At 36.9% G+C, this 27,923-nt stretch overlaps 3 protein-coding genes and 1 long non-coding RNA gene across 5 annotated transcripts; 2 read left to right on the top strand and 2 right to left on the bottom strand.

The window, feature by feature from the left end:
* Positions 1 to 909: 909 nt before the first annotated feature.
* LOC111331383 (uncharacterized) lies at positions 910 to 11,750 on the bottom strand. 2 transcript variants are annotated; one of them, XM_022936489.2, is made up of 11 exons: positions 11,518 to 11,739; positions 10,918 to 11,407; positions 8,786 to 8,863; positions 6,768 to 6,883; positions 5,481 to 5,579; positions 4,803 to 4,850; positions 3,994 to 4,052; positions 3,510 to 3,578; positions 3,310 to 3,409; positions 2,267 to 2,390; positions 910 to 1,864 (listed from the first exon to the last, which is right to left on the bottom strand). In XM_022936489.2, the coding sequence occupies exons 1-11, from the start codon at positions 11,647 to 11,649 to the stop codon at positions 1,638 to 1,640; spliced, it is 1,542 nt and encodes a 513-aa protein (XP_022792224.1). In that variant the 5' UTR covers positions 11,650 to 11,739; the 3' UTR covers positions 910 to 1,637. The 2 variants fall into 2 exon arrangements, with proteins under 2 accessions (XP_022792224.1, XP_022792225.1); XM_022936490.2 differs by lacking the exon at positions 8,786 to 8,863 and having other exon boundaries at positions 11,518 to 11,750.
* LOC148741743 (uncharacterized) lies at positions 11,303 to 14,233 on the top strand. The gene is made up of 2 exons (XR_015995552.1): positions 11,303 to 11,429; positions 13,583 to 14,233. It is a non-coding gene; the product is annotated as an uncharacterized LOC148741743 (long non-coding RNA).
* LOC111331411 (uncharacterized) lies at positions 13,877 to 21,158 on the bottom strand. The gene is made up of 9 exons (XM_088745709.1): positions 20,402 to 21,158; positions 19,895 to 20,038; positions 19,216 to 19,284; positions 18,468 to 18,491; positions 18,109 to 18,212; positions 17,353 to 17,378; positions 16,234 to 16,476; positions 15,416 to 15,999; positions 13,877 to 14,543 (listed from the first exon to the last, which is right to left on the bottom strand). The coding sequence occupies exons 1-9, from the start codon at positions 20,509 to 20,511 to the stop codon at positions 14,441 to 14,443; spliced, it is 1,407 nt and encodes a 468-aa protein (XP_088601835.1). The 5' UTR covers positions 20,512 to 21,158; the 3' UTR covers positions 13,877 to 14,440.
* A 43-nt stretch (positions 21,159 to 21,201) lies between these two features.
* LOC111331392 (transmembrane protein 138) lies at positions 21,202 to 27,791 on the top strand. The gene is made up of 4 exons (XM_022936498.2): positions 21,202 to 21,370; positions 24,024 to 24,195; positions 25,337 to 25,412; positions 26,639 to 27,791. The coding sequence occupies exons 1-4, from the start codon at positions 21,246 to 21,248 to the stop codon at positions 26,746 to 26,748; spliced, it is 483 nt and encodes a 160-aa protein (XP_022792233.1). The 5' UTR covers positions 21,202 to 21,245; the 3' UTR covers positions 26,749 to 27,791.
* The last annotated feature ends 132 nt before the right edge of the window (positions 27,792 to 27,923 follow it).

The raw sequence follows: 27,923 nt of genomic DNA, 5'->3' as shown, positions 1-27,923 counted from the left end.
CGGGCCCGTTAAGTTATCAGGACTTTCGAGAAACAAGCCACTGATATTTTAATTATCAGTTTAAAGGCTTTGTTTTTTTTTAAGAAAGGATCAAGTTTTTTTATTTTTTTTTATCGCGATAACGGCGTATTACAACCTAACGCCTTTTTACACCTCTTCAGAAAAAAGGGCATCTAACTAGTAAGCATATAAAAGGACTTTATTACAACGATAAGATGACCACTGATGAAGGCACTATACACGAGCGTCAAAGCATGGGGTCGATGAATTATAATTCCCCGGTTATATTCATTAAATCCTTAAACCAGAGTAGCATCAAACCATATCAGAGACGTTCATTCTGCTCTCCGTCAGTCTCAAAAAGAATTTTAAAAACGATGACGTTGTGATTCAACACAACTCACACGATAGTATTGTGCAAATTATTTTTCCGAATATATTATTTTTATTACTGATTCCTCTCTCCCTCTACAACTCGATAAATGACTCAGGAGAACAATTCGATTTTACTCAGGAACAATTTTACAATTGCCCCCTAGAAATAGGCGCATGCTTTCGAGTAAAACATGAAATTACTATTAATCCTTACCGCGGCCATCCCATTTTCAAATGAAAACCACTTTTAAAAAGTAGAATTCAGTAGACTTTGACAGTATTATAGCGATACGAAATACAAAACCCGTCAAAACTATTGATGTCATTGATTACTGGTGCAGAGGTAAAAACGATTACGTGTATTTCCTTTAAACTATGCGGAGCCCATGCAGTCCACCCTCGGGAGAGACAACAATTACTAAGCTACGATTTTCTACAGGTACAGTGCAAGTGAAAGTGGCTCGTCAGCATTTTTAACTGAAGTTGATTGGACTCAGGTTGACCACACATGGTCACCAAGTGCCGGGGGGGGGGTGGAGGGGGGAGGTCAGAACGGTAGACAAATGATCAGGTTAACTTTCTAGAAAAAAAAAATACTCCATAAGATGTAACAACAACTATAAAGAAACAAAACAAAAAACAAACAAAACAACAAACATACATCAAGGTGGGCAAGCCATCCGATTTAAAAGACCGAGGGTAACGTAACCTCTTTAAGTAGTACCACCATACCACTACACCACCCTTCGCTAAATTAACTGTGATGCTATACTGTGCATTGTCAGCATAATCTTGGCTTATTTGTACAAATTATTTACAAAGAGGTTATTGGTCACTTCATTTGCGACATTTTGGTTATTGACTTAATATTAAAAATCCTATACTTTGTGCCCATCTGTTTTCCAAACCTTTAACTTCATAAAATTATCATGCGTTAACCGATACAAATATTTCTCGAGCTCAAAACTTTACGAACTGCTAGTTAAATACTAGGTGAATATGTATGACTGGGTTTTTGGGTCTAATTTAAATTTGTTATAAGTTAAGAGAAAATGTAACATGGGCGACGATGAACGTGATCAATGACTGTAGTATTCATGCATTCAAATGAAATTAATGTAACTGTGTGTTACCTCCTCTTAGATTTACAAATTGTTTTTAAAATACAAAATATATTTTTCTACAAATTTTCTCCCTATTAAAATACCCTCTGTCATATGTTATTGTTCATATCTGTAATATCAATTAAGGAGCGAAAATTTTTACGCTGCGGATGCAACTAATTGACTTTCATTTTTCCTTGTCTCCCTGGTAACTGCCTCCATGGAAACAAATTGATTCGTTTCATTTTCTGGTGTTAAATGCTTCGTCGCTGGAAGAGAGGGCAGCAATTTGTCCACTGGATCAAACAGAGTGTTTGTGGGACCATATTCAATGAAGTCTTCTGAATCCAGATCATCAACAACTGACAGCAACACGCGGGAACGTACTAAAAGTGTTTCAAAATAGCACAAGTTGGTAGATTTCTCCTTAAATTATTAGCCTACATAGCTTCTTATCATCATGCTCTGAACAAGGTTTCTAGAGATTTAAGCCTGGAGTAACGCAAATGCTAGTCCAAGTTTTATTTCAGAGTATGGAGTTCATTGGGGGTTTCAATAGCGACTGATCCCGCGTTGCCAACATTCTCTTAGATTAAAAAGCTCTTAGATCTCTTTCATCTTGGAGAATTCGCCCCTATCCCTATCCCTAACAAAGCTTGGTGTTTTTGATAAGGAAATCATCTAGTCTTCCAAATCCTGTTTTTTTTTTTCCCCAAGGAAATCACGATTTTATTTTCAAAGGACTAACGTGCGCACGATGGTGTTATGGTAACTTCACTGCTGCTCACCTGAAGGCGTGCTGTAGTCGACACCTCCCTTACTAACCGCACTAGTTAATGACGGTAGGCTCACGCCAGTGGTCGAAAGAGGACTCCAGCTACCAAGAAATACAGCAAAGCAAAGCACCACAACCTATAGGATAAACCAAAACATGAGCTGTTTCCGAGAAGTCTCTCAAAATCGTACTGTAGTTTTCTCCAACAAAGCAAAATGAACTAAACTTCATGGACATGTGTGCGCGAATTCAAGCTTGACGCAGAAGCTTACACTCAGGTTTGCTTGCTATCAAGGGAGCGCAAGAGGGTGTATTCTAGAGTCAATGAATTCCTGCAGGTTGGTTAAAAAGGACCATGCAGATTAATTTCCGAGCGATTCAAAGTAAGAGGGTCCCTGGAAGACACAGTCAATCGTTTTGTATGACTTCATGGTACGTTTCCATTGAGGAGAATAGAACTAACAACAGAAACGTTCAGATAACCAGAAAAACCTGCCAAACAATTAGGGTTCCCTGCAACAATTACTACCCCTCTAAAGGGAGCCAGCACTAATATTCTTTGCCTATTTTTATGGTTTAAGAAAAAGGAGAACGGGCAGGATTTTCCAAGGGGAGGAAGGCTAGGAAGGGTTGGGTGTAATGGAGAGGGGAGAGGAAGGGTTGGGTGTAATGGGAAGGGGGGAATGGGGCGATCTCCGGCGTGCATCCTATTAGCTTTTCGGGATATTCTTCTTTTTCACCATAACATGCATCTCTTCTTGACAAAGGAGTGGGGCGATCTCCGGCGTGCATCCTATTAGCTTTTCGGGATATTCTTCTTTTTCACCATAACATGCATCTCTTCTTGACAAAGGAGTAAATCTCTTGCACCGAAGAACATTTCTCTTCACTAGATCCTTGAGAGAGCTGGGCTGATTATATTAGCCGTTTAGATTTGAAAAATTCCACTTTTTGGTACTATGGTAACACGAAACTAAATAGTTCACAGAAATAGCCATGTACTGTTTAAGGAAAAAATTCATTAAATGGCACCTCACTAGTGCAATAGAATCTTACCATTAAACATGTACTAGTTTGAGTGGATCTAGCGCTGACTGCACGAGGAACTTTAGCTGCTATCAATGACTGAAGTTTTTGGAGTTGACTTATAAGTGATCTACAAGAAAGAAAAGGTGAACATATTTAAAGCATAGTTATAGTAATATCAAGTCTAAAATAGTGGCATCATAGCACACAGTATAAGTAAACAGACTTACCTATTTGTAGTCTCTAATGTATCAACTTTTTTGCGAAGTTCTAAGTTTTCACTTGCACAATTTTCTACTCTATAGAGACAAAAAGCGAAGAGGGAAATTCATTTTGTTGGTGATAAAAGCAAGTCAACTAGTTAATATTACAAATACAAATACTACAACAAATAGTACAAAATGATAACCCCAACGTTGTTTACCTTTAAATCCTCTTTACCCAAGAATGAAAATTGTTCTGACAACCCATAAAAAGTTTGAGTTTGTTTGTAGCAAATGCTATGAAATAAGCCCAATCAGCAGAATTTAATGATTTGAAGAAACCATGAAACCAACAACAACAACAACAAGAACAACAATCTTTATTTTTTTTTTGTACTCACTCTTGCTCAGAAAAAGTTACAACAAAGAGAATATTAAAAAGTATAAGTTAGAGTACAAACCAAGGCATAATTACTAAACCAAGGCATAATTATGGTTTTCACAAACACACCTCTTCTCAAGTGTTTCCATGTACTCCTTCTTTTTACGTCTACTCTCTTGCGCAGAAATCTAAATGGGTAAAGGTGATGAGTTTATAAACTGATGAATACTATACAGTGAATGCAAATATGGCATCCAAGTTGAATTGCCATTGTTCTGGACTCACTAGCCTCTCACACATGTGATAATCGTTTTGTGTTTCCATGTGAAGACGAGGTTAGTGAATCCAGAACAATGGCAATTCAAATTGGATGCCACATTTGTATTTGGTGTATATTTAACCAAAAGAACATGTATACAAATGATAATTGGATCACACAGAAGACGATATTAATGGGTCTTTCAAAGGTTTAAAAAAATCTACACACAGAAATAAAAATACCATAATGATTCAATTTAGCACACTCGATTTAATAAGGGCCCCTATTGGGTAAGCATCCTCATTCCAGTAAGTGACCATATTTCAATAAGTGCCCCTATTGTGTTTCAGTGATAGCACTGGTGGAGTATAATTATGTATATTAAGATCACCTATGGTTCATCTTTGTTTAATTGCTCGCTTATAGCTTTATTACAAAAACAGTCAAAGCTCTGTTTTGCACATTCTGTCTGTCCTCAAAAAAGAAACAAGCACCCTGTCCCTATCAACACCCTGTTTTGAATAAGGTATCAAAAGTAAATAAGATCCCCAAGTGTTAAAACAAATAATTATGGTACAATGACTACAAAACTATAATTGACTCACGCATGCTAACAAGCAAACATTACATTTGGAAAGAAAAGGAAAACTCTCAAACACTAGCATGAAAATAAACATACCTTATTTTTAATTTTACGTCGAACTTTTTTCAAGGCTCTCTCTTCAATCTATCCCAATTTAAAACAAAAAATTAATGTTATAAAATGTAGGAATAAAGCCTAGTTTTGTTGCTGGAAAGATCTAGTGAGGATCATGATGATAACAACAATAATGATCAACACAATATTATTATTTAGGCAACGTGCATCTTTTAAAAGTGATAAAAAACTAGCTTCCTCTTGCACTATCCAACTCAGAAGAACAGGAAGTCAAGTATTGAAAGGTATTACAGAATATAAAAATTGACAAAGGGATAACCAATGATTGAGAGAATGCTCAAGTTCAATTTGTTATTGGTTTGTGTCTGCATGTAATTTTATATACAATTCATTAGTATATACGAAAGCCAGTAAATATTTTTCTTGACTGTTGCCCAGCTGTCATGAAATGTGTCAAGGAGCATTATTTTCTTTAACTGTATAATTTAAAACACTAGGAGAAAGCACTAAAGTGATCCTTACAAGGTAAGAATATTATTAACAAAACATTACTAAGCCTAAATACACGTGTATAGCAATTTAAGAATTTTTGTTAACGCCAAAAGTAGAGAGGGGCTTTCTTCAACCTCAAAGCTCCTACTGTATGGCTTTCAGAGGAAGGGGGTTTGCTTTATCTAAATGTAGTTCCTTTGTACGTACCTTTGTAAGGGGAAGGCCAGTTGGTACTGGTAAACCCTCTGCAATAAGGGTTCTTCTCTCTTCATCTGTTAAATAAAAAGGTTGTTTTTCTTGGGGATGCTACAAAATGAACAGAGACAAAGGAGGACTTGGTAAGAACAGAATTTGTACATTACTTGACTGACAGGCCAGGCACTGGGCCAAGAAATAAAAAGAATAGATACATGCAATAAATGTGCATAACATGTATTTATATATAAAACTTCACAAGTTTGCATGCTCTGTGTACCTAGATAGCACAGTGGATGTACCTATTCCTCTTGAGTCTGAAAGTATCACATTCCAGCCCTGACTTTATCAACTTTTTTTTTTGTCTTAACCTTTCTTTTTTGTTTTTACCTTTAAATTAACATCTCTCATTCTACTTCAAAGAATATGTTAGAGTAAAATGCACATGTGAGAACCTTTAACGATGTAGCTTTTACATTTAAATTGATAACAAAGTCCAAATGCAGATATTTTACCCAGAATAAATATCAAACTAAACCCAACAAAACCAAAAATGAATCCAAAGAAACCTGATCAGATTCTTTCATCAATGACCAGTGTCAGAGCTAAACCAGGACAAGTCATAAGAGATGTTATGCATATATTATAGTCTGCCATTTAAAAACCACAAGGGGCTTGGGGAAAGGTTTTACAGACTCGAGTGACACCATAACATAACATTCCTAAAAGGAAGGCAAAGTAGGCACAATAGGCACAAAAACATCTCAATCATACATCTCTATATAAACAATGCAGCACAGATAGATGAACCAACGTACAAGTTTTGAAGTGACAAGTTTAAAAAAGGAGACAGACTTCACTGAAAAAAGTAATATTCAAAATTGGACATGTACCCTGTATCATACTCTCCAAACCAAAAATACAGAATAAAAAAGATTCTTGTCAGATGAATACTGCATTGCATTGAGTTCAAAATTTTTAGAATAATTAAACTGATAAAAACTAAATTGAACAATTATGAAAATGAAAAGATTAACCCTCACTACCGAGACCTGATTGTTGATATTCTCCTTTTGTTGCCAACACATTTCCTTGTCAATCAGTTGTGAGAATTTGGTGTTAGATTAAGACAACAAAATTTACTTGATAATTTTAAATCTTCTTGTTATCTGTTTGCTTGATATTGTATGGATAATAAGGAGGGAGTTAAAAGATTGAAGCAAAGTAAGAATGATCAGGCCCTTACATGAACATGTGAAGTTCCTCTTTTCAATGTGAAAAATTAGTTTGAAGGTGTACCTGGATAATAGGCAATGTTGTTTCTCCTGTGTTGGATCTTGACATATCGCAGTCATCTATGATATGAGGTGGTGTGTTTGCTGTGGACTGGGGGGAGCGAGAACCAGAGTCATAACCTACAAAGAAAGTTATCAAAACCTTAACAAGTTACATCACCAGAAATCTACTTAGTTCTAAACTAAAAACAGCAGAGTTCAACAGAAGAGCTTTCTGGGATAAATTTAACTTGAATAAAATACATGTTGCTAAGGAAGAAATTGGTAGTCAGATACTGGTAATTTTGTTTTATGCATATACGTTTTAAATGACCGAAAAGATGACAAGAGAAAAATTGGAAGACATGGTTCCTATGGCAACATATTGCTCATTCTTACAACTGCTTTTTTCTATAATTAATGTGTAGCAACTTCTTTCCAGCTTCCAAGAGAAAGAAAAGAAAAATTTAATTTTTTTCCATATTCCAGGGTCTAAAAATTCATTATTAATCTTTAGAAACAGATGAGACAGCATCAGACATAAGTATTGTTAAGCTTTAAAGTGCACCTAAACACCAAAATTTTTTTCGCTTAGTGAAATAAGCTTATTTTTTAGAGTATTTCTGTGCAAAAATTTTTTATTGCTTAAATCTTTAATTTTCTGTTCCCTGTCAAAATACGGAAAATTGGCCGCCATCTTGGCTCACGACTGAGTTTAAAGAGGAATGGTTCTAGTGGGTAATGTGACATCAAATCGAGAACACGAAAGTCTGCATTTCACACATTTTCACTTGTTTGGGAAGGTTGTTGTTGATATTGTCTGAAATATGCCGACTATGAGTGTTGTATGAGGAATGCATGAAGCGCAATACCCTCTTGCAAATTTTGCACATTGCTACATCCTCCTACAACACACTTAGTCGGCATATTTTGGGACAATATCGACTACACAACCTTCCCAAACAAGTGAAAATGTGTGAAATGTAGACTTTCGTGTTCTTGATTTGATGTCACATTACCTGCTAGAGCCATTCCTCTTTAAACTCGGTCGTGAGGCAAGATGGTGGCTGATTTTCCGTATTTTGACTGGGCCAAGAAAATTGAAGATTTGAGCAAATAAAAATTTTTTCCACAGAAATACTCCAAAAGATATGCTTATTTAGTTAAGTGAAAAAAAATTTTTGGGTTTAGGTGCACTTTAAGAAAGGGAGTAAATATGGATCTTAACAATGGTTTATACAATTAAAAGTGCTTGGTATTTTAAGGTACTAATGATAGTTAAAAGAGAGAAAAGGTGGCAGAATCACGCACAGTTTAATATTCAAAGAATGAAATTATTATTTTGCAGGATGTGACTATCCTTTATACTAAAACTATTTTGATAACAACCTTTAAGAATCTATGCTTTAAATATTTTTTTTAAGAACACAATAAATGCTGGACAGTTAAAAGGGAATAGATAATTTGATGCTATTTTAATTTACTCCTTGCAAAATAATCTGTTTAGAAGACAGCTTCTTGCATGCGCTGTTTCAGTAAGTTTATTAAGTTTTTCTTATGTCAACATGCTTACTTTTATTGACATAACCATTTTGTTAAAGACAAATTTTTGGAAATTCATCATTAAGAATGAGACAAGCTTAAAAGTTAAATACATCATCTTTGATTACTCAGCTTCTGTTCTATCAATTAAAAGTAGACTGAATTTTAATCAAACTAGTGCCAAGCAGAAAATTATTTTCTTAAAGAATGATTACACCAACTCCAAACTTTCACCAAAGCTGCTCTTTTTAATGTGTATAAATGTTCCATGTTCTTTTTTAGTCCCTTGCCCTTCATACAGACAGATACAATATACAGATGTAACTCAAAAGAAGTTTTCCTTTGTCAATAGGTACTGTACCAAATTGTAAAATTCCCCAAATGAAAACAATGTCTTTCTAAAAAAGAGAACACCTAAAAAAAAAATCCTCTGCTTGGTTTTCACAGTCTGATAAGAAATTCTTCCCACTTTAGTTTAATGTCAGCTGAATGGATGCTTACTGTAAGTTCTACATGCTCTGAGAGTCGCAAATTCTGATTGGATAGGCAGCGTAGGATGAAAATACCCATCACCAGAAGCTGAATAAAGAAAGTACATGTAAGAGATGGTTTGCCGAGTGTCAACACGTTTACATTTGTAAAGTACATTTATGTTTTCATGGTAAGAAATGTGTACCTGCACATAACAAAAGCTGTAAGAAAATTAAAAAAAAGAAACAACATTTTGTTCTGATTCCAAGTACACAGTGATCAATGTTTTTGTTGCCATACCTACTTTAAATTCTAGAAAAGTCATAACTAAATTTAATTCTATAAAATCCCTAAAAAGCTTTAAGGAAAAGATCATCATCATCTGCTCACCACTTATAGTTACAGTGGCAAGACCAGAAGAATGGGAGACTGTTTTCAATGGGAGACACTAACACATTATTTTGGGGGTAAAATGTAGAAACTCATCAGCACCGACTTCCTTATCAACTCTTATGAATTAGGCCAGAAAAGGATGAGAGGTAAAAGAAGGATTATTGTCGCATAAAAGGAAAACAGAAAAAAGGTAGAAGTTGCTAAGCAGTGTTCACATCAACAGCACTGTACAACACAACGGGTATATTTAAAGTATATGAAATACAGTGGTGAAGGTTGCCAAATGGATATCAATTTTTCAGTCATCCTCAAAGATTTTCAAATTATTTTTCTCAGTTTTGAGAGAGAAGGAGGGGACAACAGCTTCTCTTGATCTGAGGGTGATTAGCGTACCCTTCAGGGAGTAGATCTGTTTCTGTCTTTGTTCCGTGACATTGCTTTGAGGGAAAGCAAATCACTTTGTCCAAAAATAAAATCGACTATTTCCTAACTAAAATAAAAGAGCAACTTTAAAAACATTTGTTTTGTCTCAGTCAGAGCAATCTTGGATTTTGCTCCTCCCCACTTTCCCATTTAAAGGCCACCCACAAATAGGGTAAACGTTTTGAGGACTTGAAATTTTAAGAATGAGATTTAAGCTTTATCAAAAATGATCTTTAAACCTTTATCAAACCAAATTGTTCATTTTGAAAAATAACGTCTTTACCATTTTCCCACCCGCATGGGAGTCTAAAAGAAATTTACGGTGACCGAAATCACTTAGTTGCAAAATGCTTTTAACAACAATCTGAGTCTACCGTAATGTTAAAAGATGTAGGACACAGCTTAAAATTTACACAGCTGGTACTAAATTAAGCTTTAGTTCTAAGTAAAGATGGCACGAGGTAGTTAATGAGTAAGAACTGCATAAATCTCACGCCGAAGTGAACAAAGAAATTGATAGAACCTTCGGACAAAAAAATAGAGTAGTAACAGAATTGTCTCGATCAATCGTCTGGACAAACCACGATTTTTTTTTTGCGAGATCTGGACCGTATGCCACAAACATCAAATATAATATGACTAAAATAACTAAATAAAATAATAAAAATCAAAATTTCGGTTTCAAAACAGATCGGATCTCTCATCAATGAATTTTTACGAATCTAGAATGTAACTAGGAAAAGGTTCGTAATTCACGAGAAACATTTCTGTTCCCATGGAATCTGAAGCACCCACGAAAAAAGTCTAAGTGATAGTGATATCAAAGAAAAATAGAAAATAAGCCAGAGATAAATGAAAACTAAGAGAGAAAGAGTCATTCAGGTAGCACAAAATAACCTTGTTTAGTGGAATCTTTGACAGGGTATAACTTGATACAGTTTATCTACATCTTGTAGTTCAAAGATCATTTTCCAGACAAGACATAAAGCTGTAAGTTTACCTGCTGAATCGCTCATGTCTCAGAAATTCAAGCCCTACTTTGTTTATATGGTCATATTTGAGAGTGTTGAGAACACTAGCCCGTTCTTTTCTTCCAAATTTCATATATTTCTGGAAAAAAGAGAGGCGCTTTCCTGCCCCTTGCTAAGGGGAAGTCACACAAATTTGAGTCATGTGAGAAACAAAGGGATCCGTATTTACCAACACGAGATAAAATTTTAATGTCTTCCTCATGGTTTAAGACCCATTTGTTGTTTACAACGCCATTACAAGTCTCTTAGAAAAGAAAATCATAAAATAAAAGACAGAAGAAACGGAAGTGCTGCGAGGCTCGTTTCGTGACTTACCAGATTCACTGTCAATCCGGTCGGAGTCGTTTTCGGAATGAGGCGAGTCTGGTAAACTTTTTTGTCCGTCATTTGGCTCGAACATTTTCAGCTCCGTCGGTTCTAATCGACTGTTTATCGGTGGTGCGAAGTTTTCTTGGGGTTCGAAAAGAGCGTCCCTGCCAAACAAATGTGGCTTCACATCGGTTTCCAGCGGGGACGAATCTATCGAGGCGGGTGAAAGAGGCTTATAGTCTGGTGTGTGGGGAACTGAAGGCGTTGAGCAATACAGCGACTCGTTGGAGCATTCCTCTGGTAGGCTAGGCATCGTATCCATACTTAAGCCATTCAAACTTAGATAATGTGACTTCCCAAGCGAGTTGTATGATAAGCTACTTGATGTGTACTCTGGTAGAGTGTTGCTGTAGTTCAAAGTCGAGTCGCTACAGGAAGAAACCTCGTCAAAAAATCCTGATAGCCAGTCCACGGGAACTTCTTCAGAGCAGGAGTGCTACACAGAGAAAGCAGGAAACGTAAGTAAAAGCACACAAATAAACTTTACATTGAGACAGTAATTTAAGTGATTTTACTACGAGGCGTATGAATGGAATCTCCACTCACCACTGAATGGAAGCTTGTGTCGTGAAAATCATCTGACATCATGTTGTCGAATATCCCGTGTTCAGACGAAAAAGGCTCGTCAAATCCCGGCTCCTTCTTTACTATACTTAAATCTAAAGAGGAATGCTCCATGACGAGAAAATACTGTGAGAGGAGTATACGGAGACCTACAGACTACCGTCCCACAGCAGTCATAGAATTTTATGTGACCGGTCTTTTGTTCACCCGCGAGAGAGAGTACTAGCCACTGTGAAATAATTATCACCATTGACCAATCAGAGGCTGTAAACTCATGCATTATAACCCAAATTTGGAAAAAAGAAAATATTTTACCATAATTAAATTAACATAAATTTCCGTCTCACAGGTGATTTCTTGAACTTGCTGGTATGTCCATAAAGTGACAGTGGGCGAAAACGCTCATGATTGGTCGGTCGACTTTGTAAATATTCAATCATTTAACAATTGCTCCTTTCAAAATTTAGACAGACAAAAACATTGCTTAAATGGAGAGTTCGTATCTATGAAACGTTACAGCAAGGGGAAAAAAACAATAGCAGATAAATCTTTTTTTTTCGTTTTCACAGAATCTCTATTCTCATAAATCGACAGGCGCAGATGAAAATAGCAGTAAAAAATAACGCTGTTAACATCTTGGAACTGTAAATTCCTAAAATTTTCACATACATTGCCTGTAAAATAGTGAGTGTAACAAAGTTAGAGAGTTTTACTTTAATAACCGAATGATTAATAACCTGATGTCATGAGCGGTTAATATTGGATAGTACTTCTGACGGCAGAGAACAAAACATTACAAAAATACAAACATAATATAATCGAAGACGAAAATCAAATGCAGAACACGTGGGTGTTTAGTAGGGGGCTTCTTGCGTAAGAAGACTAACGTGAACTTCGCACTATCAATATACTGAAACGGAACTCTGTTGTGGTCCAACCGCTAAGTCGGAGAATCCATCTCTCATCAGCAGTGGTGCTTAGTTGGGGTTGAGGGAAAAAACGGCTATTATTTTCAGAATTAGGATGAAATGCGTATTTTGATGATATCGCAGACACTCCAGTCGACAGAATAGTGGCGGAATAAATCGGGCTACGGATGTGATCAATCGATGTTCGGTTTACGAAGCTGTGCTTGTTTGGTGAACGTTCATCGTCTCAATTTATTGTTTTTAGAACGACCATTTAAGTATCTCATATTGACCCTGAGTGACAAGCATCGCTTGAAGTCGTGTGTAGCATACGAGCAAGAAACCAGCGATAAAAGTAGCTTATATACTATTTAAGTGGCATTTTATATAGTAGTTAATTTCTTTATAATTGTCGTTAAAATAAAATGTTCATAAATGTTACTAAAATGTTATGATTTTAGACGTTTCTCTGTTGTTCAGCTCTGAAATTATACTAAAACAATTATTCGCCTCAGGTTCGGTGAATATTGTCGAATAATCCCCCCGACTTCGTCTCGGGGATTATTCGACGATATTCACCTCGCCTTCGGCAAATAATTGTTAAATATTATTGCGGTTGAAAATCTAACGTCAAGAGATTAATATCGGCCCCTCACAGAATTCGCTCATTTTGAAGTCGTTATCACTGAGCATTTGATAAGAAAAATAACAAAAAAACAAAACAAAATGAAACAAGAAAAAACCAATTGCAGACACTTCTTTCAGAAGATCTTTCTCCCACTCAAAGTCAAATACAGCGATTTTATTATCAAAGCTACTTTACTTTGTCTCTCCTCGACAAACGTGAAAGTACTTTTTCGTTTTATGGATTAATTACGTTTAAGTGCCCTGTGAGGAAATATTCCTTTTCCACTCAGTTCATGCATGCAACGGAAAAAGTTAATCAGTGTCTCCGTACAGGAAAGGAAATCGATATTTTTTCCTTTCATAAATCATCTTTGACTTTCATCACTTCAGTAAACATACAAAGAAAAAATTTTCATAATTGCCATGTGGGAGATTGGATGCGTTTTTAAAAATACTTCCCTGTTGGATCTTTAAAAAAAAAGTAAATTTTTCTTTCTTTTAATTTTTTCTAGGTTGGCCAGTTTTGCCCAGGCTATCGTCCACCAGACACGACAATAAAAATGAGACAAAATTTCGCCGTACCGTATCGATCATTCGTGCTAAGACGTCTCGCCTTTATTCGCCTTTGAATCCTGTTACACAGAAAATAAGCGACAATATAACCTGAAACCTGTAAAAGATTAATAGGGACAGGTTTATACCGATAACCAAGTTTTGAAATTTCTATACAGTCTTCACTGGTGTCTGGAGAAACTCTGTGTTCGTAGGAGACATAGCAGCAAAAATCATGTCTGTATACGTACATGTATTGTTTCGGAGGATCTTTATTACAAAACTGTAATCCTTTACGGATAATAATATTTAGATTGACTTGAAGGAGTTCGAAAAATAGGAACAGACGTCAAAGTCCAATGCGAACGTCACTTAAGATTAGCTAATGGCTTTAATTCCTTTGTTTACATAGAATGACGCACAGAAGTGGTAAAACTGTCGCAAGCTTAGATGATTTAAATGAATCTACAATTTTAAAATTAACCGGGAGAACATAACCTGCGTTGCAGCCGGACATGTCACACAATCCCCGGTATAGTCCGTGTCTATACCGGCGGTTTAGACTGCCTGCGACGCAGGCTAGGAGAACAAAGTCCCGTTTATTTTCTAGACCACCTTTCCATAGTACATTTTAATTCAGTTTGAGTCGTTGAGCCCGGCGGACTCAAATTAGTTCAATATCAACAGCCACGGCCCATGAGAAAGTCTCGAGAAACCTTTTAACACTCAGTCATGTTTTCATTACATAAAAACTCATACTTTGACCTTGCAAAAAGAAATTTGTCCTTTCGGTTTGAAATACCACCCAGCGAGAGTCCTTATCTCAAAGCGCATGCGTGGACTCCCCCAAAGGAATGCTGTCTTCCAGTGATCACAGAATCTCTGAGATCAGGAACAACGTTAGTATATGTGTCATGATACCTGGAAAAATATCAACAGAAAACAAAGTCAAAAGATACCCTGACCCTGCACTAGCATGAACATAAAACAGGGCCTGTAGTGTTCCGGACGCTTAAATTACCTATCAAGATTTGAAAGGAAACCCGCGCTCAGGTTGATCTCTTAAGCAGATTTCCCAAGACTTTGTAGGATGCCCGGCTTTATGAAAGATAACACACAAAGTCCAGGTGAACTTTAGTGTACGTAACGTTCCTTTGACGCGCGGAATGGGACGGAAGCAGCTCATATTCAGCTAACTTCTGTGCATTTTAGGATTATTTCTACTTTGCTTATTTCTTTGCAAAAATTGAAGAAAAACTGAAAATAATATCCTCCAGGGACTTTTATAGTTGAGAAAAATCCACAAGTGACGAGCTCTAAGCTATTTCCAGCATTAATCAATATTGATGTAACATTTGATTAATGTGAATTCTGGTATTGAAATTTTTTATCACATAATAATTGATTAACACGATAGATAGAAAATAAGAAGCAGGATCAACTTGAAAAAGGAAAAGGCTGGTGTCTATGTAATCTCACATAGTAACCGACAACCTACGGTATGCCTGTCATGCCTGTCACGTCTGTCACGAAATGCAATCTTAACAAATACGAGTAGTTGGTGAGAAGCCATACAAAGAAAAGAAATTAAGAGAGGGGCACGTTTTACCTTACTTTAAGAAATCGAAACACGTTTAATGTGCCAGCAAGTGAAAGGAGATTTGCCAGAGCACGACACCAGAGGCCATAACGACAAAAAAGATCTAATTAACAAAAAATACGCTCAATTTCCCAATGTGGAGTGTGTTGACAAGTTCAGCGTTTATTCAAAGGACTGTTTCTTTGTGACGTACCTTCTATGTGCATCTGTTTTAAAACGTACTCCCAACATCCTAGTGGCGCAATGTTTCTTCGACTGAGGCTTATGAGATTGCTCAATCACCTTCTCTCGTCCAATCAGGGGAAGTGTTACGTAATCAACGCCAGCCGAATGTTTGACCGGGACAAGACCAACACGAACGGATCGCATTTCCTTCAAGTTCTTAGTCTCCGGACTTGAAAACTTAAGGTGCTTTGGATCTTCCAGACCCAGAGAGCCGTATCTATAAGCAGTGAATGCAGGGACGTACTGATTTGTAAATGTGACATGTTTCTTGGTGTGGCGTTTTGTGAACATAGCGTCCAATTGCAAACATTGCGTAGTTTGCTCTCCTAAGACACGGTTACAGTTGTAAGTGTTCTGTGACTGATCTCGTTTTGAGAAATCCAGCGGGCTATATAGAGGGAGTGGAATCTTAGGGTAGTTAAGCGGCGTTTTTCTCATATTGTTAAGTCCAACTGGGCAAATGGGCCACACAGCCGATGATACAGACTCATTTGCCACCTTTTTGCCGTCGAGTTCTTCCTCATTGTTACGCTCCCAGTATTCTTTGCTCTCCTACAACATAAAATAATAGAAAATAGAGACGAGAAGCCATAAGAAGTCAGACTGCCTGGACTTGAGTAGTTCTTTAAAATTCAAACCAGAACAGGAAGAATACCAGAGTATGTGGGCATGATTTTTCGTTTTGTCGAACTCCGTCAGATCCTCCACGGAGAATTTTTCAAACAGGAAACCAAGGAAATTTCAGGAATGCCAAGAAAAAAAAATTAAATTCATTAGTTCATTTACCTCTGTCTCGTTGTCCTCTTCGTCCTCCTCTCTTGATTCGTTTCTATTCAACTCTTCCTGGTCATTTATTTCCCAGGTTTCTAATCCAGGCGTTATTTTGTTCTTGTTTTTTATCATTGTAAGATCTGTGAGCACTGTGGGGCTGGGTTTAGGCAATTCCTTCATGTTTTCTTGGTATACTGAGGTGCGATATATCCTCTTAGATAATTTCTCCAACGCCTCTTCTGTTGCAGGGTTCAATTTCTGTAAAAACAAATGGTATAGTAGATCAACTACGGATGAGATGAAGATAAGCTTTGGGCCTGAGCCCTCTTTAAATTTTTGAGAGATTTATACTGATCAGTTTGTCGTAATCTGTAACCGTCGTAATTTTCATCTACCGCTATCATTCAGCATTCTTGAACATTCTAATTGGGTTCCTTTCGGCACAAATAACTTGTTTAACGTAGTAGTAGTTGTTGTTAGTATATACTAAAACAGTGGATAGCGTTGAAGGCGCGCTCTGATTGGCTAGTCAAACTCCGAATATCCTTTGCTATTTACCTCCGAGCAACTCGGGAAAAAATGGTGTCCCGGTTTGCATCCGTGACAAGCGAAGAAATCACTCAAATTAACGACGGTGGTGTATATTATCTTATTTTTTTAGTATACACTAAAACAACTATTCACCTCAGTGTCGGTGGTTAGCGGTGGATATTTACCTCGCCGCTTCGCGGCTCGGTAAATATCCACCACTAACCACCTCCACTTTGGTGAATAGTTGTTAATTGTTATAGTGATCATCAAAGAATAAATGCATAACCTGAATGAAGATCGATATGAATGAACGGAAAAAGTCATTTGTATTGAGTCAAATTCATTGTTTTCACGCTTGCTAACCACCTCCAATCGGAAGCTTTCAACTGTATCCAAATAGATGATATCGTGAGTATTCTCAGCAGTAGGAAGTGAAAATAGTTAAGGAAACGTGAAGTAACGTGCGTTCGTCTGTAACTTGGATGAAAGTCTAGGATACCATCTTTGTCAATCACATGCATGTTCCTCTTTTTCAATAGAAAATAAGAAGCGACTCATATCTCTTACTAATATGAAATTGATTATAAACGACGTTCAGCTCACCTGCTTAAGTTTCCGTCCGCTACGAACTGAAATTTAGAGCCAAAAAATGGTAAGATAAGGAAGTTATCTCTAGCTATCAAAAATGTACCAATTGGTAATAACGTTAATAATCATTTCTACTCGCGGCGCCGTTTTTTAAGAGAAGCTGAGCTAGCCACCAATCATGCTGATCGAGAGGAACCGAAAGTCTTCACTACACACCGTGATATTCCACGAAGACCTTCAGCTTCAATCTTTACTATACTTTTCCTACAAACTTGTGGGTTTGTTTGATATAAAACAGCTAATATGACAGTGGATCAGCCGGTTGTCAAGTTATAAGACATCTCCTACCAGCTTTCTCTTTTAACGAATTAGAACTTCTACATAACAAAAGAGGGGGGTAGGGGGGTATGGGGTAGGGGGTAGGGGGATAGGGGTAGGGGGTAGGGGGTAGGGAGGTAGGGGGTAGGGGGTAGGGGGCTGGAGGGAGTGAAGTCGTTCGAGTTTCTTGTTTCTTTGGGCTTATGTATCTAGCTAACCTCGCATGCCTCGAGATAATTCCAAGACTTATTTGAGGCATCCATAGAAAAACAACACTAGAATCAAGTGATCAATAAAAAACTGACAGAAAACAAAACTAACAGTGTAACTGAAGCTTTAATAGAGGTCCAAGCCACGGTGATAAAACGATCCTCAGGGGTACAGGGGAGGGTGGGAAGAAGTAAACATCAAATACAATTTCTAAACCAAAGAATCAGACTTTGATAATCATACCATCAAATTGTGTGCGCACACTGTCAAATCTTGGAAAAACGTCAAACTGACAAATGTGAGATGTGTAAGGATGTCCGAACCACGGTTCGTCCAATTTCCTAAGTCTGTTATGAGGAAGAAAGGAAAACATGATAGAAACACGAAAAGGCCGGGTTCATTCAAAATGTCTTGCATTTGCGAACTCAAGTATTGTCTAAAAATTTGTCACACGAGTCCCCAAGCAGTAACTGGATGGTTTTGTTTAGGCTACCATATCAAAGCTGGCGAACGTGCAGTGTTGGGAATAGCCACCTCAACTTTAGTCAAACTTTTCTGTGTGTTTGTTGCGTGGCTACATTTTAACATTAATTACTACTTACTCAGTGTTCAAGGGAGCTGGTAAACTATAAGGAAACAGAAAACAAAGAATGAATTGCACATTTTATTCTCTTGTTACTCAGCTCAAAATAAAGATAATTTTTCGCCACCTACGGCTTAAACTGAAAATAATTTTTTAGCATTATTCATAATCTGCTGATCAATAAACATAGTAACCGCCTTTTTTGACAACACCAGGAGCCCATTACCTGACAACACCCAATCTTTTTTAATTAAGGCGGCTACGAGAGGCGCATATATACTTTGCACATGGAAGTTATCATTTATATCAAATCCTGTGCACCGCCCAGGTTTGGCACCTCGCGATCGCTTCGCAATTTCAAGTCTGTCTGATTTGGCACATCATCTCATCTTCCCCTTCACCCTTTCCCTCGGTTTTTAGGCCCATGTTCCTGTTAACAAAAAGTACATACGGTTCTCCTGGATATGAGCCCCCCTCAGGAGAGCTAAGAACACGATTGAAAATGGTGTCGTAAAACCTAATTCAAAACCGATAAATGTTAAACTTATTTTGATCAGCACCGCTTTTTTTATTCCGCCTTTAGGCCCCCTTGGATACAAGCTCCTCTGTCTAGATCATAGGCCCTTCTAAAGCCCCTTACTAAAAGTTGTATAAACCGAAGGCTCGTAAGCGGCAGCTTACGGTATATCCAAGAATTCCACTCCAGGAACCTTTATCCACGAAATATTTTTTATCTAGATTTATCAAAAACTATTAAAACCACTTACAGCTGATCATTCATCCTGCATCCGCTAAGAGATAGCGACGTAACAGCGTAAGGTTGGGAGCATGCACGGCTAAAAAAGATCAGTAAGATATATTTTATTTACAATGTTTGAATCGATTGAATCAGTTTAAACTCAGTCTTTAGAAGTATAGCAGCGAACATTAAAAAATTTGGCTGAGTAAATATCAATTTTAAATCCAGAAAAATCGAGCTTGATCGTTCGTCTTCAAGTTGATCCAGTGAATTAGAGTCGATGTTACCTTATGACATTTAGCATCTCTTGACTTTTAAACCCAACTGTGCCAGAACTAGGGTTACCGTTCGTAACCGTGGAAATTTCTTGTTTTGAGTTGTTGTACCTTTCGGTACGTCGAGCAGGCGTATGAAACACTTTCTCACTGAACGCAAAGGGATTTTTTATAAGATTCAGTAAAGCCCTATAGGAAGAACCAGGCTGTTTATTACCAGGAATCACATGATAAACAAAAAACATAACGAAGTTATTACGTCAAAAGAAATTATTCCATCAATGGCAACACTTGTATGGACTGTGGTCTGACTGACTGAAAATGAGGGTGATTCTCAATACAATAGCCCATCGTGTTAACAAAAAAATTATTGAGACCAACAGATTATAAACTGTCTTGTTGATAATTAGCACGATAATTGATTTCACCTACTAGGTATTGACTCCACTGGAGTAATGTTTGTGGCTGCGACTTTTGACGACGTCAAAGTTAACTGCACGGGGAGTTTTTTTTAACAAAGGTAGCTTTGCTATACCTCCATATTTGGTGCTTTCGGATCCCCAGCTTCGGAAAACCCTATTCAGATCCTTAAAATGTTAGCAGTGTCTACACCACAATTTTCAAGTGCATTTACTATGGCATCTACGGCACTTCTTCTGTCTACATGACAATATAATCAAAGGTTCAAGTAAAAATGCAGAGGGTTGCTCTGCGCACGTATCATTTCTTTCATCCAGGCTATAAATAGTAGCGCTACTATCACTGACCAAGTTCACTTGCATTCGAACCACACTATTTTTACATGTCTGTGACATTTCTGAGACATTCGCTCCGATGAAGGGCTAACGCTCGAAACGTCAGCTTTTGTAATCGTTACGGTGGCCAACTTACCATTTCAACTTTGTTGATATATCCAAATTATTTCAGAGACTAACTTACCCTACAGAAGAAGTAGTGACTTTTCTCGGTATTGCTGGGGTAAATAGATCCGAAGATAATACCGTCGGAGAAATTTGTACTTCGCTACTTTCTGAATTATAGTTTAACATACTTTTACAATCAGAAATGTTAACCGATATCAAATTAGTATCATTATTGTGACGTCATACAGTTTTAAGTATCTTAATGCTTCATCTCTCTGCAACCGATGGTAATTAAAATTGTTTGAATTTTTTTTTCCACCGAGAAAGAGAAAACTTTCAAGAAGTAAAATTATAAGGGGTCAATTAGTACTGTGAAGTCATCCACGGAAGAAGGTTTAACTGCGACCAGGAGTTCTTAGACGTCAGTGAAATCTATCGTCGCATTACGACCAATACTAGGAAGCTTTTCGTGTTGATATTAAATAATAATAATAAAAAAGTTGCCTGTTAATTTTGATACCTTTAGTTATCTTAAGTGCTGAAATTTGCTATTTTCACCATCCGAGGTCCAACTTTCCCAGCAAGCAAATCGCTAGATTCTGTTGGATCCACAAATCCGAAGAGTCTTTCTGTCGACTCTTTCCTATTTTGAGAAGGTCGAGCAAAGTATTGCTACCTTGCGGAAAGTACCAGCATCCTCTTTTCAGCGTGACACCGGAAGGAAACAAGGAACCAGGCCAACTTCACCCATTCTTTTCTTTAGGATTTAATGAATTTGAATTGTATCTTTTAACATTACCCCAATGAAACACTACGCACAATCGTTTGATTTCTTCAAGGCGTTTCCCGCCATTAGTTACCAGTTTGCTCCTGTCAGCGGTATTCATTCAATGTTGTCAAACAAACATGGTTGACAGAGGATGAGAGTATCAAGATTTTGCTTCGTAGTTTACCTGCAACTTTTGTTCCTTTTCGTAGATTTATTCATTAATTCGTTTGGAGAGCTCTTCCGAACTGCAGATGTCGTCCTTCTTGTGTTGTACATGTGAGTAACTCAACACTATCGAGTAAACTTTCTCTACGGGTGTTTAAGCGGGCATTTCCGACTCCAAAATTTTTTTTTCCTCTGCAGTCGATGATCGCTAGTGTTACTTTTCTTGAGTAAACTTCTTACTCGAGGCAGGTAACCTTGATTTCTATTCAGAACATTTAAACGGTGCTTTATATTTTGGGGCGATGTGGTGTCCCTTGAAAACCGCATATAGGTATGGTTTTTCAAAAGTCGAGTTTGCATGTTTTTACGAATGATAACTTCTGGATGTTATCAGATGCGTCAGTGGAAAATTTCCGATTATTTTTTTGTTATTTATGTCAGCAAAACAACCGGTTCTGTTCCACTTTATCAACAAGCATACAGTCAATTCTCGTGTGGTCACGAAGGCTTGAACATTGTGTAAGAGTAAAACATTTATGCATGTTATGTTGAGATCATTCGTAGTATTTCCTTAACTCCTGATTGACGCACGAACGGATTACTGTTCGATTACTCACTCTGAATGTGGCATCGTCAGATTAACAACTTCAAGGTTGAGAATAAAAAGCGAAAATGTCAAAACTTTGTGAGAAACGAGTAGAAAGTTGTAAATATTCATGGAGATAATATCGCCAACAGCATTGTCTAAATTGATTGATTCCAGAGGGGAATTTATAAATTTTGACCATTTTACCGAAATCGTTGGTTCGAATCACGCTAGCGTATGTTGTGATCACGTATGTTCTTCTGACAACTTTTATCACTGTTTTAGGTTTGTTTTTATCAGAGACGGATCAGAATTTTATGATGACTTCTTTTTCAGCTTTGTGCGATTCAAGAACGTGCATAGTCATCCACATGTTCAGCTGTTTTGATCTGATTTCTTCAACACTACTAAAACGTTATTCTGTTTTTATTCCATTTACTCCTTCTAACTATCGTTATGATCTTGACCTAAAACATTTTTTTCTATATAATGCACAACATAAGGTTTTAGCAGACAGGTCTCTTTTTCCCTAGAGTCTCACCTTTCTTAACTTATTTTGCTAAATGGTTTAAGTCTGACCTTTAATACCTCAGTTTGTATTTGACACTGTGATATGACATAGAAGTAGATACTTGTGAATTGAAAATAGCTTGAAGGTTAAAATTTTGAAACAGTAGCACCTTATTAACCTGTCAAAAATATTATTTTTAGTGTCCTTTTACAAATTTAGCCCTTTGAGACTACACAGAGGGAAGAAAGAAATTTTGCATTTTAATGTCCAATTTCAGCCTGAATCTAACTGATTGGCATGCTGGACGTAATCTTTTCAGAAGTAGTTAACAATGTTCACTGAGCCCGAGGCAAATCATTATTATAGTACTTTTGTTCAGAGGTTGTATAACACTGCTCAGTTGATAAAACTTTATCCATTAGATAGCACAGTATGTTTTGCTATCACATATCTGCTGGATAGCAATTTATCCATTAGATAGCATTATCTGTCCTTTTTATAACTAGGCCCTGGTGATTATCAAGACAAAAAGAAATATTCTATATTATTTCTTTGCTTCCAATTTATTGAACATCAAAGAACAGAGACACAGGGTCTGGCTTTTCAGTCACAACATCCACTTATAAATTACATGACTGAAGCAAAAACTGATTTAATTCTAGATGATATCGAGTGGTCATGTCAGCATTCATGTGCAAGTATTAAACAGGCTTAAAATTTCTGATATGAAGCCTATTGCAATCAGTTCAATCTGAAAAACGCCCTTCCTGTAATCTCCTTGCACAGGGTGATTATTGGAAGATTGATGCAACTGTCGACCAGTAAGACTGCACGCATCTCTGTAATCACCTGAGCAATTTTACTTAACTTCTTTATATCTCTAAGCCTCTATTTATAGCCACAATGTCATGTTTGAAAAATGTGTTGGGCTTACTAAAGAGCCTCTGTCAGTAGCGGACATCACTCAATCTGCACTTTCGGTTCAGTTGCTTGAAGTAGGCAACAAAGCTCCTGATTTTGCAATCTGGTCTTTGTCTGTTGTAATATGATACAGAGGGATATTAACCACAATACAGCTACTCCGCAAATCCAAGTGTGAATTGAGAATTAATGTTGTGCAAATGCATATGCTTCTGATAATGTCTTTATGACAGCATTAAGGTTAGTGTTTTGTGAAATGTACGCACATGAAACAGTGGAGACTGCACTGACAAAATCTGACTTGAAGCATTGTACATTTAACAAGATGCAAAGGTTTAAAAAACCAAAAAGAACTGCCCCTCATGTAATGAAATATACTCTTTTCATGATGTAGACACTTTGGATTTGAATCCCAAGGTTTCAACTATATACTGCCACTTTTGTTCAACTGATAAGGTCAACTGGAGACATGTCACTTCATGAACCAATGTATTCAGCAGTGATTTGCAAGTATTCAACAGCTTTGATTGGCATAGGACATTAATGATTCAAAGATACATGTTTACAGTAATAATCAGATTTCCTAACGACATCATAATGACAAATGAATTTTCATCATTATTTTCATTATATAACCAGCTATAGAGGTAATTCTATCTGACATATACACATGTATAGCAATTGTGTTGGTGATGAAGTTAAAATTATATTCTAATTGATAACAATTTTTCTTTGTCCCCTCACAGAATTCAAGATCTCTGCATTATCTTTGCAATCATTGTGGTATTTTTGGTGTTTTTCAACACATACATTTTTCAAGCTGGATTGGTTTCCCTACTAATCAGAAAATTCAAGACTACCATTTTTATTTCTGTGTTATACTTAGCATTATCAGTGGGGCTTCATGTATGGACTATGGTAAGCTTAAGGTTGTAGTTTTGGAAAAGTTGATGTTAGGTATTACATCACAATACACTTGCATCTTTGTGGTGCAAATGATTTTATCAGTAATTAAACATCAGGTAATGGCAAGTAAGCCTCTGCTATGAAAGAGTTTTCTAAGGCTGTTTGAATCATATGCAATGCAAGGTAGAGGGGTTGCACCACATCCACACATGATAAATTTAACGAATTTATTTAACGAATTTATTCAGCTTCGCCAACCAGCAGGGACACCGCAACAGCTTGCACCAATTACTGCGGGCCCAATATACCCACACATCCCATCCCAGGGGAGGACATCCATCACACAGTAATCTCGTGTGTGGGAAATTAACGTCTCCTACCCCAACCCTACAGGAGACGGGACCTCCATTTATTTGTCCCTATCCGAGAAGACTAGAATATCTAACCATTATTTTCTTGATGTTATAGAAAGGCAGCAATTCTTTTCAATTATTTTAAGACCCTGAATGTTGGTCTGGTCAGGGCTCGAACCCTTGACCTCCCACACAACAGTCCAGTGCTCTATCCATTGAGCTAACTGGGAGGCGTTTTATAACCGGGAGGCGGTTATAAAATGCATGTGTATGCATGTAATGCCAGTCTAAGTGTACACTGCACTGCTTGTGGAATATGTGTGTGGTTTACATGTTTGCAAACACCAGGAACCACATGTACAAGTGAAACACTTTTGTTTGTTCAAAGAGATTGAGAAAGTTTTTTTTCCAATTCATTTAGTAAAGTGAATTCACATGTAGAGTTGTCTATAAACAAGAGCTCTGAGCTGTGAGCATGTACAGCATTGCCATGGGATAATATATGATATATTTGTTGTTTGTAGCTTTAACTGCTGGGATGGAAGGATACAGAGGTTTACAGTCTCTGAATAAGTAAAGTCCAGTACAATTTACCCTCAGTATTTTACTGGGTTGCTGTAAGAGTAATTGCTGTACTATAAAGACATCAAAGAACACAATGCAACATCATTTGAATTATGCCACCACCCTGCAAAAACTGATAATTTGAACCTATTAGAAGTCCAATACATAAACCCCAGGTTTTCTGCACACTTTGTCATCTAGAGGTGATTGTCTTTCTTTTTAATCTTGTTTTTTAGACATTAAAATGGGGTGCCCCCCAGGCATTTATTTGGAATGAAGCTTTCCAAGCACTTTTTGTTTTTCAAAGAGTTGGTAAGTGTATTTCACTTTTGTTATTTTTTTTGCCATTAACCTTTTTTTTCTTCATTTGACATAAATATCTTGTAAATACTTACAAGAAGTTGTCCTGATGATTTTATATTGTTATATTGTTATGTTTTGTACTATTACATATTTAACAAATGGTGAACGCCATAGCATGTACTATTGGGTTATGGATGCACGCGGGAGGTTGCTAAGCACGAAAGAAGTGTAATAGTCGCACGAGGCGATAGCCGAGAGTGACTCTAGCTTCTTGAGTGCTTAGCAAACCTCCTGCGTGTATCCATAACTCAATAGAACATGCTATGGCGTTCACCATTTGTTTTATAACATAACATTGATTCATTGGAACAAGAGTGCCCTTTTATTTAACAAATCTTATGTGATCAGAAAAAAACAAGCACACGCGGAGAAATAGTCTTAGCATTTGCTCACGTCAGCAGCATGCACCCATGGGCAAATAGTAGATGCTGAATTAACTAATCAGAGCACGCGCTTTGCTTTAGTTATGTTATAAAACAAAATAAAGGAGATACCATGAGTACCCTAATTGGCAAAGAACCTCTGATTTAATGCAGAGGTAAACCTATGGAAAATTGAAGCATTTTAAGTTAATTATATAAAAGCAATATACTGCACTTTCTACCAGTTTACTAGCATGTAGGAGAAGTCAATGAGAACCACATCTCTTTGTAGATGTAAACATACAGTTTCAGTCAGACCATGCAATAAGTGGTGGTGAGCAAACAAAAATATTCTTACTTTGAATGTGATTATATCATAACCATTTGAAAGGGAAGAAGAGTTGAAATACTTGTTCACAAGTGCCCCATTAAACACTTGACGATAAATGATATTGCTTTGCTACGATGGGGCGCGGGGATGGCCAGGGGTGAGAGTGCTCACCTCCCACCACTGTGGCTCAGGTTTGATTTCTGGACCTGGCGTCACATATGGGTTGAGTTTGTTGTTGGTTCTTGTCCTTGCTCTGTGGGTTTTTCTCTGGGTCCTCCAGTTTTCCTCCCTCCGCAAAAACTAACATTCCAAATTCCAATTCAATCTGGAGTTGAGTGTTTTTAACATGAGCCACCAGCTCAGAAGACTGGGCAACCACTTCTTACATTATTGACTTTAAATAAAATTACTTGTAAGAAAAAATTTATTATCTTAAGCTTTTGTTAGGCGTCCATTTTATTATTGTTGCTTCTTTCCTCCAGGAGCTGTCTTATATTATTACTTCTACAAGAGAACAGCCTTGCGACTTGGAGATCCAAGATTCTATAAGGACTCTCAATGGTTAAGACAAGAATTTGCAAGGACTCACTGATTACTATTATGCTCTTCAAAATATGGAATCTAGATGTTCAAGGAAGGAAAGAGTGATAACAACCCAATCATTCATAAAAAATTCACTAATAAACCACTTTTCTGTTTATGGAGGATTTCTGGTGTTGTACAGCCCAGATTTACTGCTGTCTTGAAATATGAATGCGTACATAAATAATGATGGTGCTTCCCCAAGCAAAATTAAAGAAGTGGAAAGTGTGAAGAGTGCTCATGGGCTTTAGAAATGTTGCTAGAATTAATAGATTCATTATGAAAAGATATACCTTTATGGTGAATTTTTATTGTACACACTGGACCACTTTCTATCTCTTTGGATGTGAACAAGGTTCACTTCTTAACAGAAATACTGTAATGCAAAAAATTCATCTGTGTTAACAGCTGTTTCCAGGAAGTCCAATTACACAGGTTAAAAAGATTTCTGGTTTCTGGAATGTGTTGAAAGGGAAAAAAAAAAAGACAAAAATCTAAACTGAAACTGTGTTTGTTTTTCTTATCTTACGATACTCAGAAAGTCTTTTAGCAAGCCTCAGTTTGAAGCTTAGAATGGATCAGGGCATAACCCTGCAAAAAGGTGTACTGGTTTTGAATGAGAAGTTTGTCAAGTGGTAAAATATCGTGACTGAAATACTCACTAGATTTGGTACATGTTGCTATGGATTAAGTTATTTAAACACCTTTCTGTGCTAAAACCTTGTGTACAGTTTGTACTTACAAAATTATAGATACATCTGAGAATTGTGTGTTTGAAGACAGCTTTTGAATAATGATTTTATTAAGTGTTATTTTGTATACTAAACAAGCTTTTTAACATAAAAAAATATTGGCAAGAGCAGGAAATGGCGTCTGTGCACTCTGAGTATCGCTAATAAGTTTGCATTGCTGGTAAAAGTTTTTGTACTTTGCTATTGTGAGAAGTTGGTAAAAAACATTCTATGTCTACGGATTGTAGATTTGTATCCAGTTAAATATATTGGTATGTTTCAAAATGAATTAATTGTCTTCAATAAAATGTTTCAAGCTGTATCAATGAGGTGAATGATCATTTGTTAGCACTTCATACAACACGTTTAATATTTTTTAGTCATGAGTTTGTGACGCTGGACATGATTGACTTGATTGTTGAGACTTCTAAGGTTGCTCTCAGTCTCCTTTAGC

This window comes from Stylophora pistillata, chromosome 1, assembly GCF_964205215.1.
Source record: "Stylophora pistillata chromosome 1, jaStyPist1.2, whole genome shotgun sequence".
Taxonomy (NCBI): domain Eukaryota; kingdom Metazoa; phylum Cnidaria; class Anthozoa; order Scleractinia; family Pocilloporidae; genus Stylophora; species Stylophora pistillata.
The sequence above is the reverse complement of the archived record's forward strand: the minus strand, read 5'-3'. Positions and strand labels throughout refer to the sequence as shown.